At 39.0% G+C, this 18,739-nt stretch overlaps 1 protein-coding gene across 1 annotated transcript in view; it reads right to left on the bottom strand.

The window, feature by feature from the left end:
* ROCK2 (Rho associated coiled-coil containing protein kinase 2) overlaps positions 1-18,739 on the bottom strand; it is an 81,381-nt gene that overhangs the window by 20,517 nt on the left and 42,125 nt on the right. The window contains exons 6-18 of the mRNA XM_081189290.1: positions 14,931-15,075; positions 14,078-14,216; positions 10,226-10,317; positions 9,203-9,362; positions 8,636-8,727; positions 7,325-7,430; positions 6,256-6,304; positions 4,836-4,971; positions 4,625-4,716; positions 4,193-4,439; positions 3,828-3,934; positions 2,875-3,034; positions 1,146-1,306 (exon numbers count right to left, since the gene is read on the bottom strand). Coding sequence (XP_081045416.1) covers positions 1,146-1,306; positions 2,875-3,034; positions 3,828-3,934; positions 4,193-4,439; positions 4,625-4,716; positions 4,836-4,971; positions 6,256-6,304; positions 7,325-7,430; positions 8,636-8,727; positions 9,203-9,362; positions 10,226-10,317; positions 14,078-14,216; positions 14,931-15,075 — 1,686 coding nt within the window. The remainder of the gene's footprint in view (positions 1-1,145; positions 1,307-2,874; positions 3,035-3,827; positions 3,935-4,192; positions 4,440-4,624; positions 4,717-4,835; positions 4,972-6,255; positions 6,305-7,324; positions 7,431-8,635; positions 8,728-9,202; positions 9,363-10,225; positions 10,318-14,077; positions 14,217-14,930; positions 15,076-18,739) is intronic.

An 18,739-nucleotide genomic window follows, 5' to 3' on the forward strand; every position in this document is an offset into this window, starting at 1 on the left:
AAACTACTTTGAAGAGCAGGTAAACATTCATTACATGTCACTAGCAGTTATTTCTGCATCCACCATGGAAATCACTTTTTAAGACTGATTGAACACTGAAAGATTGAAGAAAAAGAATATATATATATAGCTCAAAACCTTTTCAGAGTAATAACGTCCGGAGAAGGAAGGTATCACCTCTAACACTCTCTCCACAACCAAAGGAAATTAGTTTTGGGAAAATCAACCACACTTAAAAGTTTTCAAAACATCTTGTACAGCCCTTACTTGTATTATTAAAAATCATTAAAAGGTTGCTATCCTATGCACACATAGCTAGAAATAAGCTCAACTAGACACAGTGGTACTTATTGATGATTAAACATGCATACAATTGGGGCTGTAAGACTACAATTTTAATCACAATCACACAGCAGTAAATTCTACAGGTGAATGTGACTTGCAACGAACACTCTTACTTGTGTCACTGTTTATACCAACACATCTTTACATGGGGTAAATGAGACTGCAATAAATGCCCCATATATATTTCAAGTAACCTACACAGGGGATTAAGATGTAGATTCAGTATGGTACTTGGTTTGGATAAGGCCAGCCAGTGCTTTCCCCCCCGAAAAAAATGCTTAGGGGTACTCTCATTTTGACTCAAGAAAATCACCATTTTATAGTTCAAATTGGGAAAAATAAATACAGTAAATGAACAAAAGTATAAAGATTCATGTTTAGGGGTATGCGTACCCGTGTCCCCCCAGAAAAAAAGCACTGGATAAGGCACTTCTAAACATATACTGAGGTGTAAGCCTGCCCGCATCCCTGATTTTTAGTCTTCTCCCAATGCAGCACAACACCTACCCCAGCTTTTCCATGGAGTTCCCTGAGCCTCAGGAATGGCTTCTCAGGGCACAATGTTTCATTGGGCAGGAGAGCCAAAGTGAGGGCATATAACGGTGCATGTTAATTATTTGAGTTTAAGCAAGCTATTTGGTTACTATACCTCATCTCACACTTGTTTGTGATAAAGAACTAAGGTAAAGAAGCTAAACAGAAACTTGGTACAAAATACCACTGATGGGTGGGGGAGCCTTATGTAGACCTAACCAGGAACAACACTTAAATATATTGCAAATTTCCTCTTTAATACTTACGTTCTCACTTAATCTATCCTTTTCCTTTAGCAACTCATTTATTTTCTGTTGCGACTGCTTCAAGTCACAATCCAACATGGAGCACCGCTTCTCTACTTCTAATAAGCAGTTTTCCACTTTTAATTTTAAAACTCTTTCTTCCGAAAGCTTTTTTTCCATTTCTGTGAAGCAAAAGAGAAACAAACGCATCACCGCCATTTAATGTAAGAAAGTTAATATACAGCTTGACATTGAAAATACAGCTGACAGTGAAGGACCAGCATAACTGGAATCCTCTTAAATTAGACCAAAAAAAATACTCTGAAGAGCCTATTTGTCAAACACTTTTCAGTTCTACCCAGCCAGCTTGAACGAGAAATTTAAGTTACATAAGCAGATCTCCTCAGCTTCAATTTACTGTCAAATTTCTGCTTCCTACTCAAAGACACGTTCATTTACTGTCTACCCATATTCACTTTTGTGAAAGTGAGATAGACTTTTTGATGCATGACTGCCCGCCAGTTTTATCTATCTTTTATCTTTGACTAGACAGTTCTGGAAACTTCTGTACATTACAGTAAAACATAAAATAAATTCATTAGCATTGTTAAGAGCATGAGATTTATTTCTAGCAAAATTTACATGCAAAAAAGTTTTTCCTTTCTTTCCCAAGCTATTCAATGCCTGTCTTAAAAGTGGCAAGATGACCTAAATTATCTGGGTACGACTGACCTCAATTCTGTCAAAACCATTTTTAATGCCATCCTTGCTCATCCTTTTGTTGTTGTTGTCGTTGTTGACAAAATATAAAACGTCAGACACATTCAGAGGCACCATTATGCAATTTGTAAGACCCTTAACAGCAAATTCTGTGATTGCCTGTTCAGAACTTAAGTCCCATTGGGTCGAATCCGACCAAGTCACTGCATGAGCAAATTACTTCTGCTTGTGCCACAGAACTTCCCTCCCGCTTCTCCACCCACACCTACCTATCTGCCCCAGAGGGTTGGAGGAATCCAGAGAGGAAGTTCCATTGTGCAGGTGTTACTTGTTCCACTCACACAATGATTTCACGGGATACAACCCGTTGGGATCAATGGAGGTTAGTCTCAGGGATGTGATCACAGAACTGCACACTAAGACGTATGGATTGCTGAACATATGTACAGTGGTACCTCCGGTTATGAACTTAATTCGTTCCGGAGGTCCGTTCTTAACCCAGAACCGTTGTTAACATGAGGCACACTTTCGCTAATGGGACCTCCTGCTGCTGCCGCGCCGCAGGCGTGCAACTTCCGCTCGCAACCAGGAGCACCTACTTCCGGGTTAGCAGAGCTCACTACCCGAAGCATTCGTAAGAAGGACAGTACGTAACCTGAAGTTCCCCTGTAAATATGACAGCCACAGTGCCCATGTTGTCCCTGCCTCTGACCAAACCCCCATCACCAAATAGAGTTCTGAAGCTAAACCGTCTTGGTTTATACTATGCCAACACAACTAACTTGTGCTAATAAAGTTTTAAATTCAGATTAGCCATTGTGGGTGTTGGCTAGAGAATTGGACTTATACGGGAAAAATCCAGTTCCATCTCCACTCAAGTATGAAGCTGGCTGGGTAATTATCTCTCAGTCTAAGCCACAGTACAGAATTCCTGTGAGGCAAAAATGCTGCTGTGATTTCCTTGAAGAAAGGATGTGATATGAATATAATAAATAAATGAAGTTATGAGTGTGTGACATTAAATGCTTACCTTTCATGGCTTCAGATTTGGCTTCCTCAATGGACTTATAGCTATTATTTTTGTCTGCTAGTCGGGCTTTAGTTGCCTTATGTTCATTTTCTTCCTGCTCCAAGTTCTGCTGCATGACCTTAAGCTTGTATGTCATATCTATCTCCATGTTGCTCTTCTCCTGTTAAGTAAACACACACAAATGTAATTGCTTGACTATAATCCCACTAGTGCCATAAACCAAAAATATGCAATCTGATTGGAATGCCTGTTCAGTCATTACAAGAAAAATATAAGCTTCGATTCACATTTCTGACTTTGTCTTGGTCTTCGCCCAATAAAAGACTAACCTTAAGGCACACATTCATTTGGAAACAGGATGTTTATTAGAAGTGCTGTACATCACCCACCCCCATCACAGACCAATAGAAACTAGTGTTGCAGCATGAGGAAGATCTTCTGAGATAAAAACTTTCTGATTCTTCAGCATCGCTAACTGGCTAGCAAGATTAGCTGACATTCTTGGAACAGAAGCAACATGACAATCTCAACACTCTTCACACATCCCAAACTCCATATCCCCCATTCCCTCCATTTCTCAGCTTTCATCAAATAATTATTTACATAAAATATATCACAGCTGCCCTAACCTAAAGTTATCATCAACTAATACCACTAGAAGACAAAAGCTGCAAGAGATGGTCCTTAGCAATTGCTTCAGGCTTAAAGCCAGCATAGAGGTCACAAACTAAACAGGATATGGTGAAAACAGGGCATGATACATTCACAGAAAAACACTGCCCCACTCTCACTGGGGAAACCCAGCCAGATGGGCGGGTTATAAATAATGAATTATTACTATTACTACCACTATTGCTGCTGCTATAAAAAGAATTATGAAGATCAGAATGCCACAAATACTATATTTGCTGCATTAAATCAATAAACAACATTCAAATATCTGAGTTGTTTACCTTTTCCAGATCTGTGAATCTGTCTTGTAATTGTCTTTTCTCTGTCTCCATTTTAGTTATTATAGTCTTTCCATTTTTTACTTCTTCCTCCAAACTAGATACTCGGCCTAAAAAATGTTAGAAGAGGTGAACAAGAAAAAGAACGTTAGCCATGTGTGGCATTAAAATGCAAGGTTTTATGAACTGTGATTTAAACAAGAAAATCTATCTTCCAGATGCTTTGATGGTGTCAGAATAATTAGCGAGAAAATGTTACCACTTCTTGATCAATTAAATGGAGGGACAATAGTAATTTTTACTGAGCATGTCAATGAACAAGGGCAGTTATGCAACACTGAATATTTCTAGCACACTGGTTCTCATACCCTGTAGATCACTGATAATCTCCGAGCCATGTGTTCGGTCTCTTCTTTCAGATTCTAGAGCTGACTGGAGATTGAGGAAGTCCTTCTCAAGTCTCAGCTTAGTATTCTCCAGCACACAGTTCTTATCCTGCAAATCTCTGTTATTAGCTTCCAGCTGCTGAATCTGCTTTGTACTTTCGGTCTGGTTTTTTCTCAGCCTGGCTGCTGTGTCAGACTCCGTACGCAGCAAAGCATTGGCTTCATCCAGCTATTGAACCATGAAGAAATTTCAGAGTTAACTCACCAACCAAAAACGGTCAGCTTTTAAGCATGTTCAAGATAGTATTACTGCAGCAAAGCATTTCATCATCAATTTTTTAAAAAATAAATAGGACAATTCTAACTTAATCCCTTAGATTTTGGGCTTAATTTACAAATAGAAATGTAATTTACCTGTCTTTGTAGTTGAATGATTTTTTCATTGGATATTTGAGAGTTCTGATTCCTCTTTTTCAAATCTTCAAGTTGATCCTTTAAACTGTTAACTGTAATAAAGACAGTAAGTAAGTTAAACACAAAAGCCTTTTACAAATTCCAAGCACCAATAACATAATGTTGTTCAACATTGTTCAGCAATGGCTCTTCAAGATTCTGGTTCACATACCATCATTTTCTAGATTACGTTTTTTATCTGCCTCATGTTCTGCTTTCCGCTGATATTCTGCATTCTTGTGTTGGAGAAGAGCTCTCTCTCTTTCCAACTGTCTTAAGGCAGATTCTAGGTTTTTTCTTGAGGTTACCTGGTAAGGATAGATGGAATATTTCTCTTTTAAGAAATTGGCTGAAGGATGAAGGCACTTTTCTGAAGTTACAACACAGAGCCTATCAAATCTAATTAATGCTCTAACAACTCAAAAAGTTTCTCATTTGGCTACAGTAAATATGCTACATAATGTTCAGCAGATGTGCACATAAATTCACTAACAACCACAAAATTTCCAAACAGCAAAACAGTCGTGCAGTTTTGGATCTACAGTGTGGATCCAAAGGCCCCTCAGGCAATCAGAAGGGAACTATCCACAGTAGCCTCTACTGTGGATGGATGTAGCCTCTACATCCATACCATTTCAGGGATAGTTCTTCAGGTGGCACAGTGAGCTAAAATGGGGGAAAGGGACTGGGAAAGCCCAACTCTACTGTTACAACTCCATGCTTCAAAACTCTAGTACAAAGTCCCTAAGGAGTCCAAATTTAAAATGCAATTCATATCATATTGAAATCAGCAACAAAATTCCCAAGTCTCATGGATACAAATTAAGGTTTGGTATAGGCCCCTTTATACATGAATTAGATATAACTGATTACCAGAAATTAAGAGCTACACTGCAGGTCACATTACTTCTTCACTACCCCCATTCCCCAATGTCCACACATTAAGCACAGATTTCTGCAAGCTGGTGGAAATACACATCCTCCAGGAATAAATGGATACTCCTCTGAAACTGGAGATAATATTTATACTGGCTGAATGCACATCCACTCCAAATGAATCATGATTTCAGACCTCCCCAAAATGCGTATCAGACTCTGAGAAGCACCAAAATGGACTTGTGTGTTGTACTGGCAAGGCTGTTGGGTTCATATGTTGGAAACGTGAGTTCAAACTCCCACTCAGCCATGAAGCTCCGTAAAAGGCCTTAGGGAAAACACTCTTCTTTCAGTATAAGTAACCTCAAAGGTAAGGCATGAAAACCCCATGTAAGCTGCACTAAGTTCCTTAGAGGAAGTGTAAGATATAAATATAGTGAACACAAAAAGCACAACTCTATTCATATCTTCTGGAAACTATTTCCAATGTAATACAAAAACTGATTACATATTAAACCGCTTATTAATATAGCATATGGGTGCGAGAAATGTTATCTCCTTTTTTATTCTACTAAATACTGTTGGGGTAGCAACTGCCACCTCTATAGCACAATTCCACTAATTTGTCCAATGGAATACCTTCATCACCTAACATAAAAGATTGGCTAAAACATTCAGAGACACAATGGAAAAATATAAAATAGACAATACTTTACCTCCTCATCCAATTCCTTCATTATCTTCTCTACACGATTAGTAATAGCTCTGGGAAAGTGTTAAAATAAATATTAAGCAGAAAGCACAGAATAATTGACAAGAAACAATAATTTCCCATTTGCTACTGTAAATCTTCTATATAGGAAAGGTATTCCACCAGTGAGATTGTATGTAACTTAACAGCAACCAGCAAAGTCAAAATTATATATTCTCCTGGTGCCTCCAAAATTTCACATTGACCTGCTTCATTTACAAGGTTAAGCCATGATTTATTAAACCATGGTTTTATTGCCTGAGCCCTGGCCAGTGGTTTAACTATGGTTTGCTTATTGATAACAAATCATACTGAAGTTTTTGCTTCTTATTAGCTTATGTATCTTGGTTTCTTTTAACTATGCCTAGGTGCTACATGCAAATCTTTCCTTAACCATGGTTTGTTTGACCATCCTATTCCAGTCTTTTGCCAAAGACAAAGGCATAAGGAGGTAGACTGTGGAACATTTCATTTGTTAAAACAAACCATGGCATAGTATTATATGTGAATGATGCCACTAGATTAATAAACTATGGGACATGGTAGTCATGCAAAAACTAACCAAGCAAGGTCAGGTAGCAGGAGGCCTACAAAATAACAGCTGCTTTTTGGTATACGTTTATACAACCATTCAGCCAGAACTATATAAATGAACATGTGTTATAAAACAAAGTGGGGGAAAGACCAAAAAGAACCAATGCATGGTGTGATTCATTTTGTTAGTTTTTTTGTTAAATTGAAAGGATTAGGGTGGTTTGTAGAAACAAGAGGGATGGCTAGCTGTTGATATGGAAGGCAACCACAGCCCTCACCCTGCCCCCGCAAACAGGGATCTGCTGGGCCCTATGGGAATCCTGCACCCTGCAAGCGAACTGAGCCCTCAGAAATACCAAAGTACCAGGATAAATTTAATGTGTTAGATACAGACTGCTTTTTGATATTATGGTTCTTTATACAAATAATACTCTTCAAACTGATTTCCCATTAACATTTTTGAAGACCATATTTCTGCATAAAACGGGGTGGGATTCTACCTGTATTTCTGCTCAAGTTCATCTTTGGCTTGTATTTCATTACGAATTTGATCTTCCAATTTGCTTACTTTTTCCTGAAATTGTGCAAACTGAAAGGGAAAAAAACCTGGTCTTTAAATGTACACAACTTGAAAAAATAGCTCACATAAGTAAATATTGAAAGCACCACCAGCCATTTGATTGGACATCAGTTATTTATTTACTACGACATACCCACAGCTGGAACTAAACTGTGTTTATGAAGATACTCAGTAGTTCATGGAAATATCTAGAGAGCCGCTCTTCATTATGGGAAAAGTAAATTCAACTATCTGTGATGCATTTAATAAAACAAAATCTACAGAAACCTCATAATCGTGATCTTAACACACCCTCCTATCTTACACTGCAGATTCCAAAATCCAACTTCAACGATTGCAAATTTCACAAATACTGTAAGTTGCCATAACAATTTCCAACATGTGAAGTTTCATATTCTAGATGTAAAAACTGCAGCCCATAGGTAAACTGTGCAAATTCAAATTAGCTCATCATAGTCCACACTTTTAGGATTTTCTCTGTAGTTAAAGTTCTGGACTGCCCAACTTACTGGGAAGTGGGGGTAGACACCCTCCAAGTTTGCGAAGTGCCCTGTAAGTGTAAACATATTCTCTATAGTCTTAAGTCTACAAACAAAGGCTGCTAAGTGGCACCCAGGACACCCATGGCAAGGGAAAATAACCATTTATCACAGTTATTTTCATGCACTCACATTTTAAAAAAATCAAATAGAAATGACTGGCCATTCACAGAACATTTCTTATCTAATGGGGCTCCCTTCACCATGGACATATGAAATAAATTTATTCTCATCTGTAGCCAACTAACTGGATAATTAATCACACATTCAATCAATGATAGCTACTGCCTAAAAAAACTATTTTTTTGAAATATTACCTATTGGGGAAAAACAATTTAAAATAATGTACTTACCTCTTCACTGTCCTGTAAAAATAAAACAAAAAAAAATCCAATATATATTTTTTAAAAAAAACAAGCCTCTCCCGTCTGTATTTTCCAACAGTCTCTAAAGCTTCACTATCTTGATTTTAAATAGTTACTTTAATTTTCTTTTTAACAACTCTTGCTTTAAAACATAAACCATGTATTTTAGTCAACAGCTCTTTTCACAAAAGCAAGACTACTCACAAGTAGTTTCAGATGTGTGCAATTAACGCTAACTACTGAAAAGCAAGTCTACATCGCAAGTATTATTTATCATGCATAACAAACACTTTACATATGTTTAGCCCTTATTAAAAAGAAGAGTACTTGCCTCATTTTTCTTAGCCTCTTTTTTCCTTGCCCCATTGTTCTTGCAGGGTTCAACTTCCCTACAGAGCTCAGAAAAGTCACTTAGCAACCTGTTGAAAACAACTCAAGTTTTCAAAAACTCCACAACTATGCCAATCAACTCATTTTAATCAATTCTCTCAAGTCTTAATCCCCACTAGACTGCTCTCAGAATGAAGGCAGCTTTATTCAGCACCACTTCTCTTCCTTTTCATTTTAATTGACTCAAAGGCGGAAAAGATGGGGTGCTTTTCTCAAACCCATACAAATGTTCTAATTTTTCAAGTACCTATGCAAGTTAAATGTATTTATGTGCAGTAATATATTGGTATGCAGAAACTTATTGCAATACCCTAAGATTATTCAGATTCTGCATGTACTGTTTGCTCCCTACCCACCCTGCAAAGAGCCTGTGCTGAATACAGCATTGATGGATACTAGAAAATGCACAGTACAATGCTTTACTTTGAAAACTAATTAAACAATTCTGTTATGAAAAGAAGCAAGCATTATTGTTATGTATATCATTAAAAGTATATTACATACAGGTTCTCTCTAAAGTAAGTAAATCCTATGAAAGGCAACTGGTTTCCAACAAAGGCTTTGGGGACTGGAAAGGTTTCAACATCCCCTTTGTCGTCTTCAATATCGTCAAAATTGCTGCTGTCTATGTCACTACTCAGCTCAGGTACAACTGGTGCTGCAGCTAAAAAAAATGGAAAATAGTTATTTAAATCAAAATTCTTTTTTTCCACTTCCACAAAAGCAATTTGCATGGTATAATTTGCTAGCTATCTTCTGCAATGAGCCAGGGTCTTGAAAAGCCCTGTTTTACAAGTCTTGAGAAACGAAAACACAGAAGCTTAGCTTCTGAGAACTGCAAATGAAAGGGAACTGCCTCTTTGCTAAAGCTTCTCTGGAAGGCTGGGGGATGCTCCTGAACAGCATGAGCTGGGGCATTACCCAAAGATGAGAAGTAGCTTGCAAAAGCAGAGCTGCAGGAAGGCTTTTCAGGAAGTGCAGGGGACTGCTTGAAAGGGCAGAGAAAGAGATTCTCTTTTGTGAGCTTCATTCTGCTCCCCGTACTTAGGACCCAAGCTAGGGAGTTTGGTGGACCACAATGAACAGTTGCACTGATGTTTTTTAATAAGCTGGTTGTTTATAAATAAGTAACACCCCAAATAAGAATTTTCAAGAATATTTTCCCAACCACGGAAACATTTTTCTCAGATGGAAGCAGAACCAGAGCCATTATTTGTACATTTCTATTGAACCAAAACATAATTCAGGCTACATATTCAGAGTAGTTGTTTGACTAAACAAGCATGATGTGGTGGGTGTTAGCAAAACAGAATGAAATTTTTACCCATTCGCACTCAATAAAGTAGTGCAGTTGAAAAAAAATTAACTATTGTAAAAGCCTAGACACTTACAGAAAAATGTAACTTACAAATATAAATGCCCATAGAAACCATTTTAGAACCCCTGCATTTTAAATGACACTAACCCAAAGTAAGTTTTTTTAAGTAAGAAAGAACATATTTTTCATATTTTAAAAATGATACTTACTGTCTCGAATATTATCCCAATCCCATTGGTCATGCTTAAAGAACGGATGAGATTTAATTTCCTCTACTCCACTCCTTCCAAGACGTACCTCCCTAAACATAGCAATTAAATCAATTCTTGTATTATCATCGATAATTACAAGCTAAAAAATACATTAAGTGCCAAAGATACCTAAACATTCTTGGCATTTCCTCCCATTATAATTAAATGCAATTTGAATCCTCTCATTTTGTAAGCTGTTAGGTTTCTCAGCACTCTCAACATATGCAGAATGAAATGGTTAGAAATCTCAGCCTGCCATGTGTGGAATAAAACATATTTCCAACTGGACTGTGTAGAAAAGGAATGCAGGAAAAAATTCTTTAAAAAAAAACCAAACGCAAACCTACGAAGTTTGCCAAACCACTGTACAAACATTTGGACGTAAATGACGGAAGACCTGGTTTCCAAACACAGAACAGTTATTCAAACCCTACTGAAATGAATATTTCAAAAACTGTATCCTTTGCCTCCAATTTAAAAACACCCGTACACATATGCACATTTTTCCCCAAAATGTATAATGAAGCCACTATATACAAAGCAAACTCATGTCTTTTCAAAACAATTTTTTGTGTTGTTAAAGGCTCACGTAAGAACATACTTTCGTACGAGAACTAATAAGGCACAGGATAGATACTTGCCCCTTGTCACTTTAAGTGCTTCAGTGGCAATTGTATATATAATAAGATGCTCTGTTTTAAATAAATACACTGAGCACCATGTTTAATATGAACAGGAAAGCACACACAAAAATTGGGGTGGAGGAGAAAAGAAAGCCAGAGTATTCTTAGATAATCCAAAAGCTCTTCTTATATACCGTATTTTTCGCCCTATAGGACACACTTTTTCCCCTCCAAAAATGAAGGGGAAATGTGTGTGTGTCCTATGGGGCGAATGCAGGCTTTCGCTGAAGCCTGGAGAGCGAGAGGGGTCGGTGCGCATGGACCCCTCTTGCTCTCCAGGCTTCAGGCTGCTATCCGCAAACCTTGGGAGCTCCGCCGGAGTTCCCGTCAGGCTCCCCAGGCTTGCGGATAGCAGCCTAAATCCTGAAGCCTGGGGTGCGCTGCACAGCACGCCCTGGGCTTCGTGCAGATATTGGGCAGCCCCACAAGCTCGAGGGACAGCGGGGCAAGCCGCTGCCCCACGGAGGCTAGGGAGGCTGTCCCTGAAGGCAGAAGAGGGAGACGGAGCGCTCCGTCTCCCTCTTCTACCTTGGGGATGGCTGCGCAAAGCCTCTGCAGGGCAGCGGGGTGCTTTTTTTCTCCTCTAAAAACTATGGTAGGTGTGTTTTTTAAAACTCGGGCTTCCCTGCCCCAGCCCCGCGGCTGGGGGGGGAAAATAAATTCCCCCCCTTGATTTCCCCCCAAAAAACTAGGTGCGCCCTATGGGCCGGTGCGCCCTATGGGGTGAAAAATACTGTATATCCTTTCCCGATCTTTGGCTTTTCCTTGCATTTAAAACAGGTGGGGGGGGGACTAATGTACCCCCACCCACCCAAATCCTCTTGAGCTGCCTGCATGATTACTCAGTAGATGGAATCCTTTTTGGAACACTGCTGAGGCCAATAGACAGATATTTATTTCACTTCTATTTCATTTTGTGTTTTTTGTGTTTTGTTTTTTACATCCACAGTGATCTCCTCCTGACCCTCCCCTAATTTAACAGTCCAGAAGAGGGTAACAGAAAGTGAGTTTGTTTGGTTTTCAAATTTTGCATCTTGGTCTGCTTCTGCATGAATACCTAATAATGCAAACTGGTTGGCCATAAGGGGAAAGGGAAACTAACTTTCCCAACAGGGGAAAGAAAGCCATAAAGAACAGCCACAGTGATCTCCTCCTGACCCTCCCCTAATTTAACAGGCCACAGAAAGCAGCTGTGGCCAAGGTATGGTGGGCTGATCTGATCAGCCTTCAGCAAATAATGCTTAGGGAACTGTAGAATCAGAGTAATAAGAGAAGCCAAAGGTCACCTAGTCCAACTCCCTGCCGATTCAGGAAATTTATGACTACAGCTTTCCTAGCCAGCCAGCCTCTGCTTAAAAATCTCACATGTAGTACAGTCCACCACACCAGCTTCTGAGATAAACAGTGGGACAGAATAATACCTCATACAATCAAGAAATTCTTCATAATGTGGAGTCTAAATCATTTTTCTTATAGATTTGCACCCCATGTCTTTGGTCCTAATCCCTGGGAGCAACCGAAAACAAACCCAAGCCAAGCTATCGCCTTCTCCAACTCCCTACAAAAGCCAGGCAATGTGATGGAGCACGGTAGAGATTATGGCGCAAATTTGTTTTCTGTTAGAAAGTGGAGGGTAGCTGACTATACTCACCTGAATGCTGCTACCAAACCTAGTTTAAGGACTTTACTCCCAAAACTATGCCACCCATTTCTTTAAATGAGCAAATGAAGGAGGGAAGAACAGATATTCCTCCATCTCCCCAGCCCTTGAGAGATATGGGGAAGGGATGTGTGGATTCCACTGATCTGTCCCTTTCAAAAGGAAGGGGGGCAAGAGAATTATGATCATGGGGTGTAGGGGAGATGTAAGATGCTCAGTAACCCCAATATAATTTCTCAGAGCTTGTATGTGTATGCTAGGCAATAGGTGACTTGCTAAAGTCAAGGATACAGAACATGCTCCCACACTTCACAAAATGTCACAAGATTTCTTCTCTTCAAGGGGCAGCAGCGTTCGAAACTCCCTTTGTTCTAGGTGCATCTTGTGACAGGGAATTTCATTAGTGTGAGCAGTTTCTGAGCTCTGGGCACAGTACTGCATCTAAGATTTCAGTTAAAAACTGCAGTGGAAGGAAAGAGGACCTTTTTCTGCCTCCCCACTTCCAGCTGCTTTCTTAAGACTGGAGAAGAAACGCTCCTAGGAATATTAGGGCGGTGGGCAGGGGAAGGACTAGACCATGTGAAAAATGAACATAATATTCAAGCTGCAGTTCATTCATTTTCGGCTTTGTATTCTTGTTATAAAAAAGTGTGCCTAGACATTCTGTTGTTGCACCCATAACCTAGGTTTAAGGTGCCATTTAGTTCCTAGTTTTCATATCTCTGTTTCTAACACTGAGGGACAGAGAAACCTTCAATATAACTGACCAAGAAAAGTCATGAGCTCTATCTGCTATACATCAGTGGTCAATGCTGAGGGTGGAAGGAGAACAGTCCTGAAAAGGAAGGAACATTCTAGCCCTGTAAGAACCAAAAAAGCAGAGGAAGCACTTGCATCCCATCTGTCTTTAAACTATCTGAATCCCATGCAGGTCTTTCAGACAGGAAGGCCCTCTATTGAAGAGCAGCTTTATGTTTATGATTCATTTAATGCTCTATGTATATGGTAAAGGGTAATGGACCCCTGGACAGTTAAGCCCAGTCGACTTTGACTATGGGGTGTGGCACTCATCTCCGCTTTCTGCTGAAGGAGCCGGCATTTGTTTGCAGACAGCTTTTCCAGGTCGTGTAGCCAGCATGACTAAATTGCTTCTGGTGCAACAGGACACTGTGACAGAAGATGAGAGCATGAAAACGTTGTTTACATCCCTGCCACGGGAATATGTATGTATATGATTTATGATTATCTCCTCACTCAAAATTTGGCTATGGAAGTTGAATATAGTAAGTGCTGCTTGAACTTCAGAATTTTTTGTTTTTAACATTTTAGTCTGACTTTGGGTAAGGCATGAAATCAGATTGGTTGCACTCACTGTACTGGACCTCAAGAAAATTCTTCTGAAAACATATTCTGTTACAGTAATTTAGGGAAAGGATTTTATGGCAAGAAAAATCTATGTTTACATACCTGTCTGTTAAAAAGGCACAAATAAGGTCCTTTGCTTGCTTTGAGATTTCAACATCTTCTGGGAAATGTAATGAATTCTTGTGATCCATTATTTTACTATATGTTCCCACCAATGAATCAGCATAAAATGGAGTATCTCCTGAAATTAAATATGCATAAACATTAGCTAATGCAAGTTGATTACTAAAGGCAAAAACAGTTAAATAAAAATAACTTGAGACAAAAACAGACTCCTATGTACAAAGGTTCAAAACAAACACCTACAGCCACACTAAAACTATGGTTTAGAATTATAGGCTCATGTGCTCCAACCCTCCCCACACAAGAGGAGACTGCTTCTGCTTTTAAATGAAGCAGAGTTCCCTGTTAAAGTCTGAAATCAGAACAACTCTGTATACTCTTTTGTTAGTTCAAACAAGCCAAACTCAACCTATGCCATATGATACTGGCTTGTTCACCAACCACAACTTCCCTGAGTTTGGGCACAAGAAGGAAACCTGATTAATGTAAAAGCAGAAAATGTGATTCTATTTTCGTTCTCACAGCTGCAGAAAAGAAGGGGAGGGGAGGCTGACCATGTTACCACAACTGATTTGGGGAGCAGCATCACTTTCCATTGCAATAGCAGTTACAAAACTGGAAAGTTGGACGCCAGGTAGTCTCCATAGCAACTCTCCATGTCTTCCATGGGAGGCCCACCCCATGTTGTGGGAACTCAGGCTCTGATACGAGAAGTGTAACCAGATTCACTCAGGGACCATCAAGCTTTTATTGAATCAATAACCTACGTGGTGATGCACAAACTTTTGAAATCAAGGTACTAGAGGGAATACAAGAGGAAATCACTACTTACCAACTAGCATTTCATAGAGAAAAACTCCTACAGACCACCAGTCACATTCTCTTCCATAATAACCATCACCACCTTGTGATTTTAATACTTCAGGTGATATGTAGTCTGGTGTTCCGACAGCTGTATCACAGCGCACCATCCCTGTCTATATAACCAGATAAAATGCAACAATTAAACAGAACAGCTGCTAGATTTAGGCAAGAATGCTAACAATCTATTTTTAAAATATAGTTCTTAAGCAGCTATGAATTTAAGGCTGCTAACTGCACTTACTCTACAACACTGTCATTACCCATTTATAAGTTCTCTTATGAAATTCATGCCACAAGTATAAAGAAAGCTTGTTGAGGGAGCTGAAGGAGTTAATCTTGGAGCCAGACAAAGTAAGCAAAAGCTGGGAATGTATGTTATGTCCGATTCATGGGCACAGAATCTACTGGAAGTCTCTGCAATAAATTGCAAGAGAGATTTGGAGCTGGTCCTAAATCAGCAGAAGACAATATATAGGCACACCTCTGTTTAGACTGAATAACATAGTCCAGTTTTTATTGCTTTTTCTGTGCTCCAGCAAAGCAGGTCTTAGAAGTTCGCAAGACAAACTATGCAGCAAATATAGAACTTGAAAGCAAGCATGTCATTCTATATGATTTAATACTTCAGTAATATTTCTGTTCAATGCTACTATAATGTAGTGGCTAAGAGCTTCAGTTGTGAACCAGAAATCCTGGGTTTAGTTCTTACCTCTGCCATCAACTCAGCATCCCTCAGTTTCAGCCCCACATATGAAATGGGTTTTTTTTTTTAATTACTAGCCCACCTTGGAAAGATTTTTCTAATATTTTCTGATAATGATAATATCTTCAAATACTAGATACAAAGTGTTTTGGATATAAATTCTAATTAATAGCACTACGAAGTATTTGCATATTCATCAAAGTTAAACTTCATGGATCTTCCCCGCTTCCAGTCTCCTTATGCTCTTTACCCCCTATATTGGCCTAGTTCAGATGCAGCACTAAACCAGGAATCTCCATTCTTTTTTGGAGGTGAATGTCATGGAGACTGCACTGGCCTCCTCAAAATACCAATTTCACGGCAGAAAAACTTGCAATGCTCCAAAATACCCCCACTCCCAAACTACAGGCAGCACTCACCCTCACACCCCAAAATGAAAGATAAGCAAAACAAACATTCAACACGCCTCTAAAAACAGGCAACAAAACTCACACATACCCAAAAAACAACCACCAAACACAAGCAAAGACACACACATTCCAAACAAAAACAACAAAAACTAAAACCACAGGCAAAAGAAGGCAAACAATAAGCTATGCTTCATCATTATGGGCACAAATTTGTGCAAGCTTCAGGCTCCTGTGCCAACACCTTCTCAGTATATTTGCAAGAGGAGAGTGGAAGCTTTTGCTTCTGTTTTCAATTAACCACAGTAAGTATAAGCAGCATTAAGTAATTTGCAAGGCATAGGGAAGAAAGGATTCATGGGAACACAGGAGGTTCGCACACACCATACTCCCACATGCAGGTATCATCATGCTGCCTGTATATACCCACAAGTGGAGAGAATGAGGAATAGGTGAAGAAAATGAGGAAGCAGGATCTTCTGAGCAATGCAAGTGGATTGTGCTCATACTAATTTTATGAAATGCTTTTCTGTTCATAAATGCTAATACTAATACACAGTGAAAGCTCACTTCATTGCCCCAGGGGTAGCATATATTGAGTTGAAGTTCTTTACTGTTTAGCGTTTGAGGAGATCTGGGTCATACAAACAGTACTATCTTAAGACATGGGTAGGGAACTTGTCATTCTGCGAATGCTGCTGGACTGTAATTTCCATCATCCCTAATCACTGGCCAAGTTGGCTGGAATTGATTTTGTTCAAACCCAGCAAACCCAGTTTGAAGGGTCAAAAGTGTGGTTCCAATCTGAAGAAAAATGGGAAAATCCACCTTTCAACAGCCTTAGCTCCTTATTTTTTAGTACCACACTTTGTAGAGAAAATAAAGCATTTAATTTAAGGTTCTAATTCTTTACTTATTTTTCTCCCAGTTCCTCAGTCAATCTGAACTCCCTACTCCTAAGCATGTAAAGTTAGACACCTCCTGGTTCTAGAATTCTTTACTAGAGTCAGCCATGTTTCATGTTACACTATATAGCAGGATGACTTATTAAAAGATGGTTAAGCAGCTACACTGGGACAAATACTTACAGGGCAACCCAGCAAGTAGATCCATGTACTGAAACCTAATACAAATACTCACCAGGTGGTTCAGTAAGATATTCCCTTAGTTATGCAACCCCCAAAATAAAGGGTGCTATGTTGGCGTTGTGTAACTCAAGTAAGTTGTTCTCACAAAATGGCTTATCATGTTGCACTCCACTGATATGGTTACACTTATTTATTTATTAAATTTCTATACTGCCCTTCATCCGAGAATCACAGAGTGGTTTACAAAACATTAGGAATGGCCATCTACTTGTGAGGCTGCAACTATGAAGCAGGCTCAATGTAAGGGTGTATGAGTGAAATCAAGGGTTTCAAAGGTTTGCTGACCAATAACGCAATGTAAGAGCAAATATGCAGTAGTCAAAATTTGTTTTTGAACTGCAGTAACCACTAGAGGTGCTGTTTTTTATTCTTTTAGCAGACGGATCATTTTGGGCAAGAAAATAAATGTATTTAAGATGTCAGTGATAAAGGCATACTAATAAGTAACATGTAGTTACAAAAATAATAGACACTAAAAAGAATGCTTTATGGGGAACATCCCATCAAAAGTATTGTATTTACACAGCTGTGATGCTTCCCTGTTGTTCAAGAAAACTACACATGATCTGGAGGTGCTCCAGATTCTTACTAGCAGGGTGTCCAATTCTATGCAAAATAAAGTAATTGAATAGGCTGAATTGCTACATCAATTGCATCTTTAGAAGTCATCAATAATGGGATTACAAAATTGGCATGCCACAGTTAACTATGTGTAATTAAGTTTCTTTTCCATTTTTAAGCCAAGCAAAACAAAATTTGAACACTCCAGACACAGATTCAGAGAAAGAGGTGTGATGCTGTAGTGCAGACAAAGGGTTTGGTGTGTCTCCATCAAGGTTGTGAGTCTACCCAGTTAACAGATTGTTCACAGATTTTGTACCATAAGAAATGCGAAGTAAGCTAATTTTTGCACCGTTAGAAGAAAAACGATGCCTGGAGGCATAGGCCATCTAATGTTTAGCCTACTTTTACCAATATAGTTGGTAAATAGTTCTTTTATTTAAGTATCATGTTGATTACCATCAAGATTTACCAAAGCAACCATCTTATGCATATATTATTGGCATTTATTGCTATAATGTCATTTATTGCTATAATGTCATTAAAGAGATATGAGGCTTGAATTATAATAATAATAATAATAATTTTTTATTTATACCCCGCCCTCCCCAGCCAAGGCCGGGCTCAGAGCGGCTTACAAGCAATAATAAAAACAAGATGAGTGATTACAACTTAAAAACAAAAATAAAATACAACATTAAAATAATGGAACATTAAAATATTAAAATGGAGCCTCATTGCAGGAGAAGGAAAAGAAAAAAGAAAAAGGGGGCGGAGGGAATCAAATTGGCTCCAATCCAAAGGCCAGGCGGAACAACTCTGTCTTACAGGCCCTGCGGAAAGAGATCAGATCCTGCAGGGCCCTGGTCTCATGAGACAGAGCGTTCCACCAAGTTGGGGCCAGTGCTGAAAAGGCCCTGGCTCTGGTTGAAGCCAATCTAACTTCCTTAGGGCCTGG

Source organism: Podarcis bocagei, assembly GCF_964188305.1.
Source record: "Podarcis bocagei genome assembly, chromosome: 3".
Classification (NCBI taxonomy): domain Eukaryota; kingdom Metazoa; phylum Chordata; class Lepidosauria; order Squamata; family Lacertidae; genus Podarcis; species Podarcis bocagei.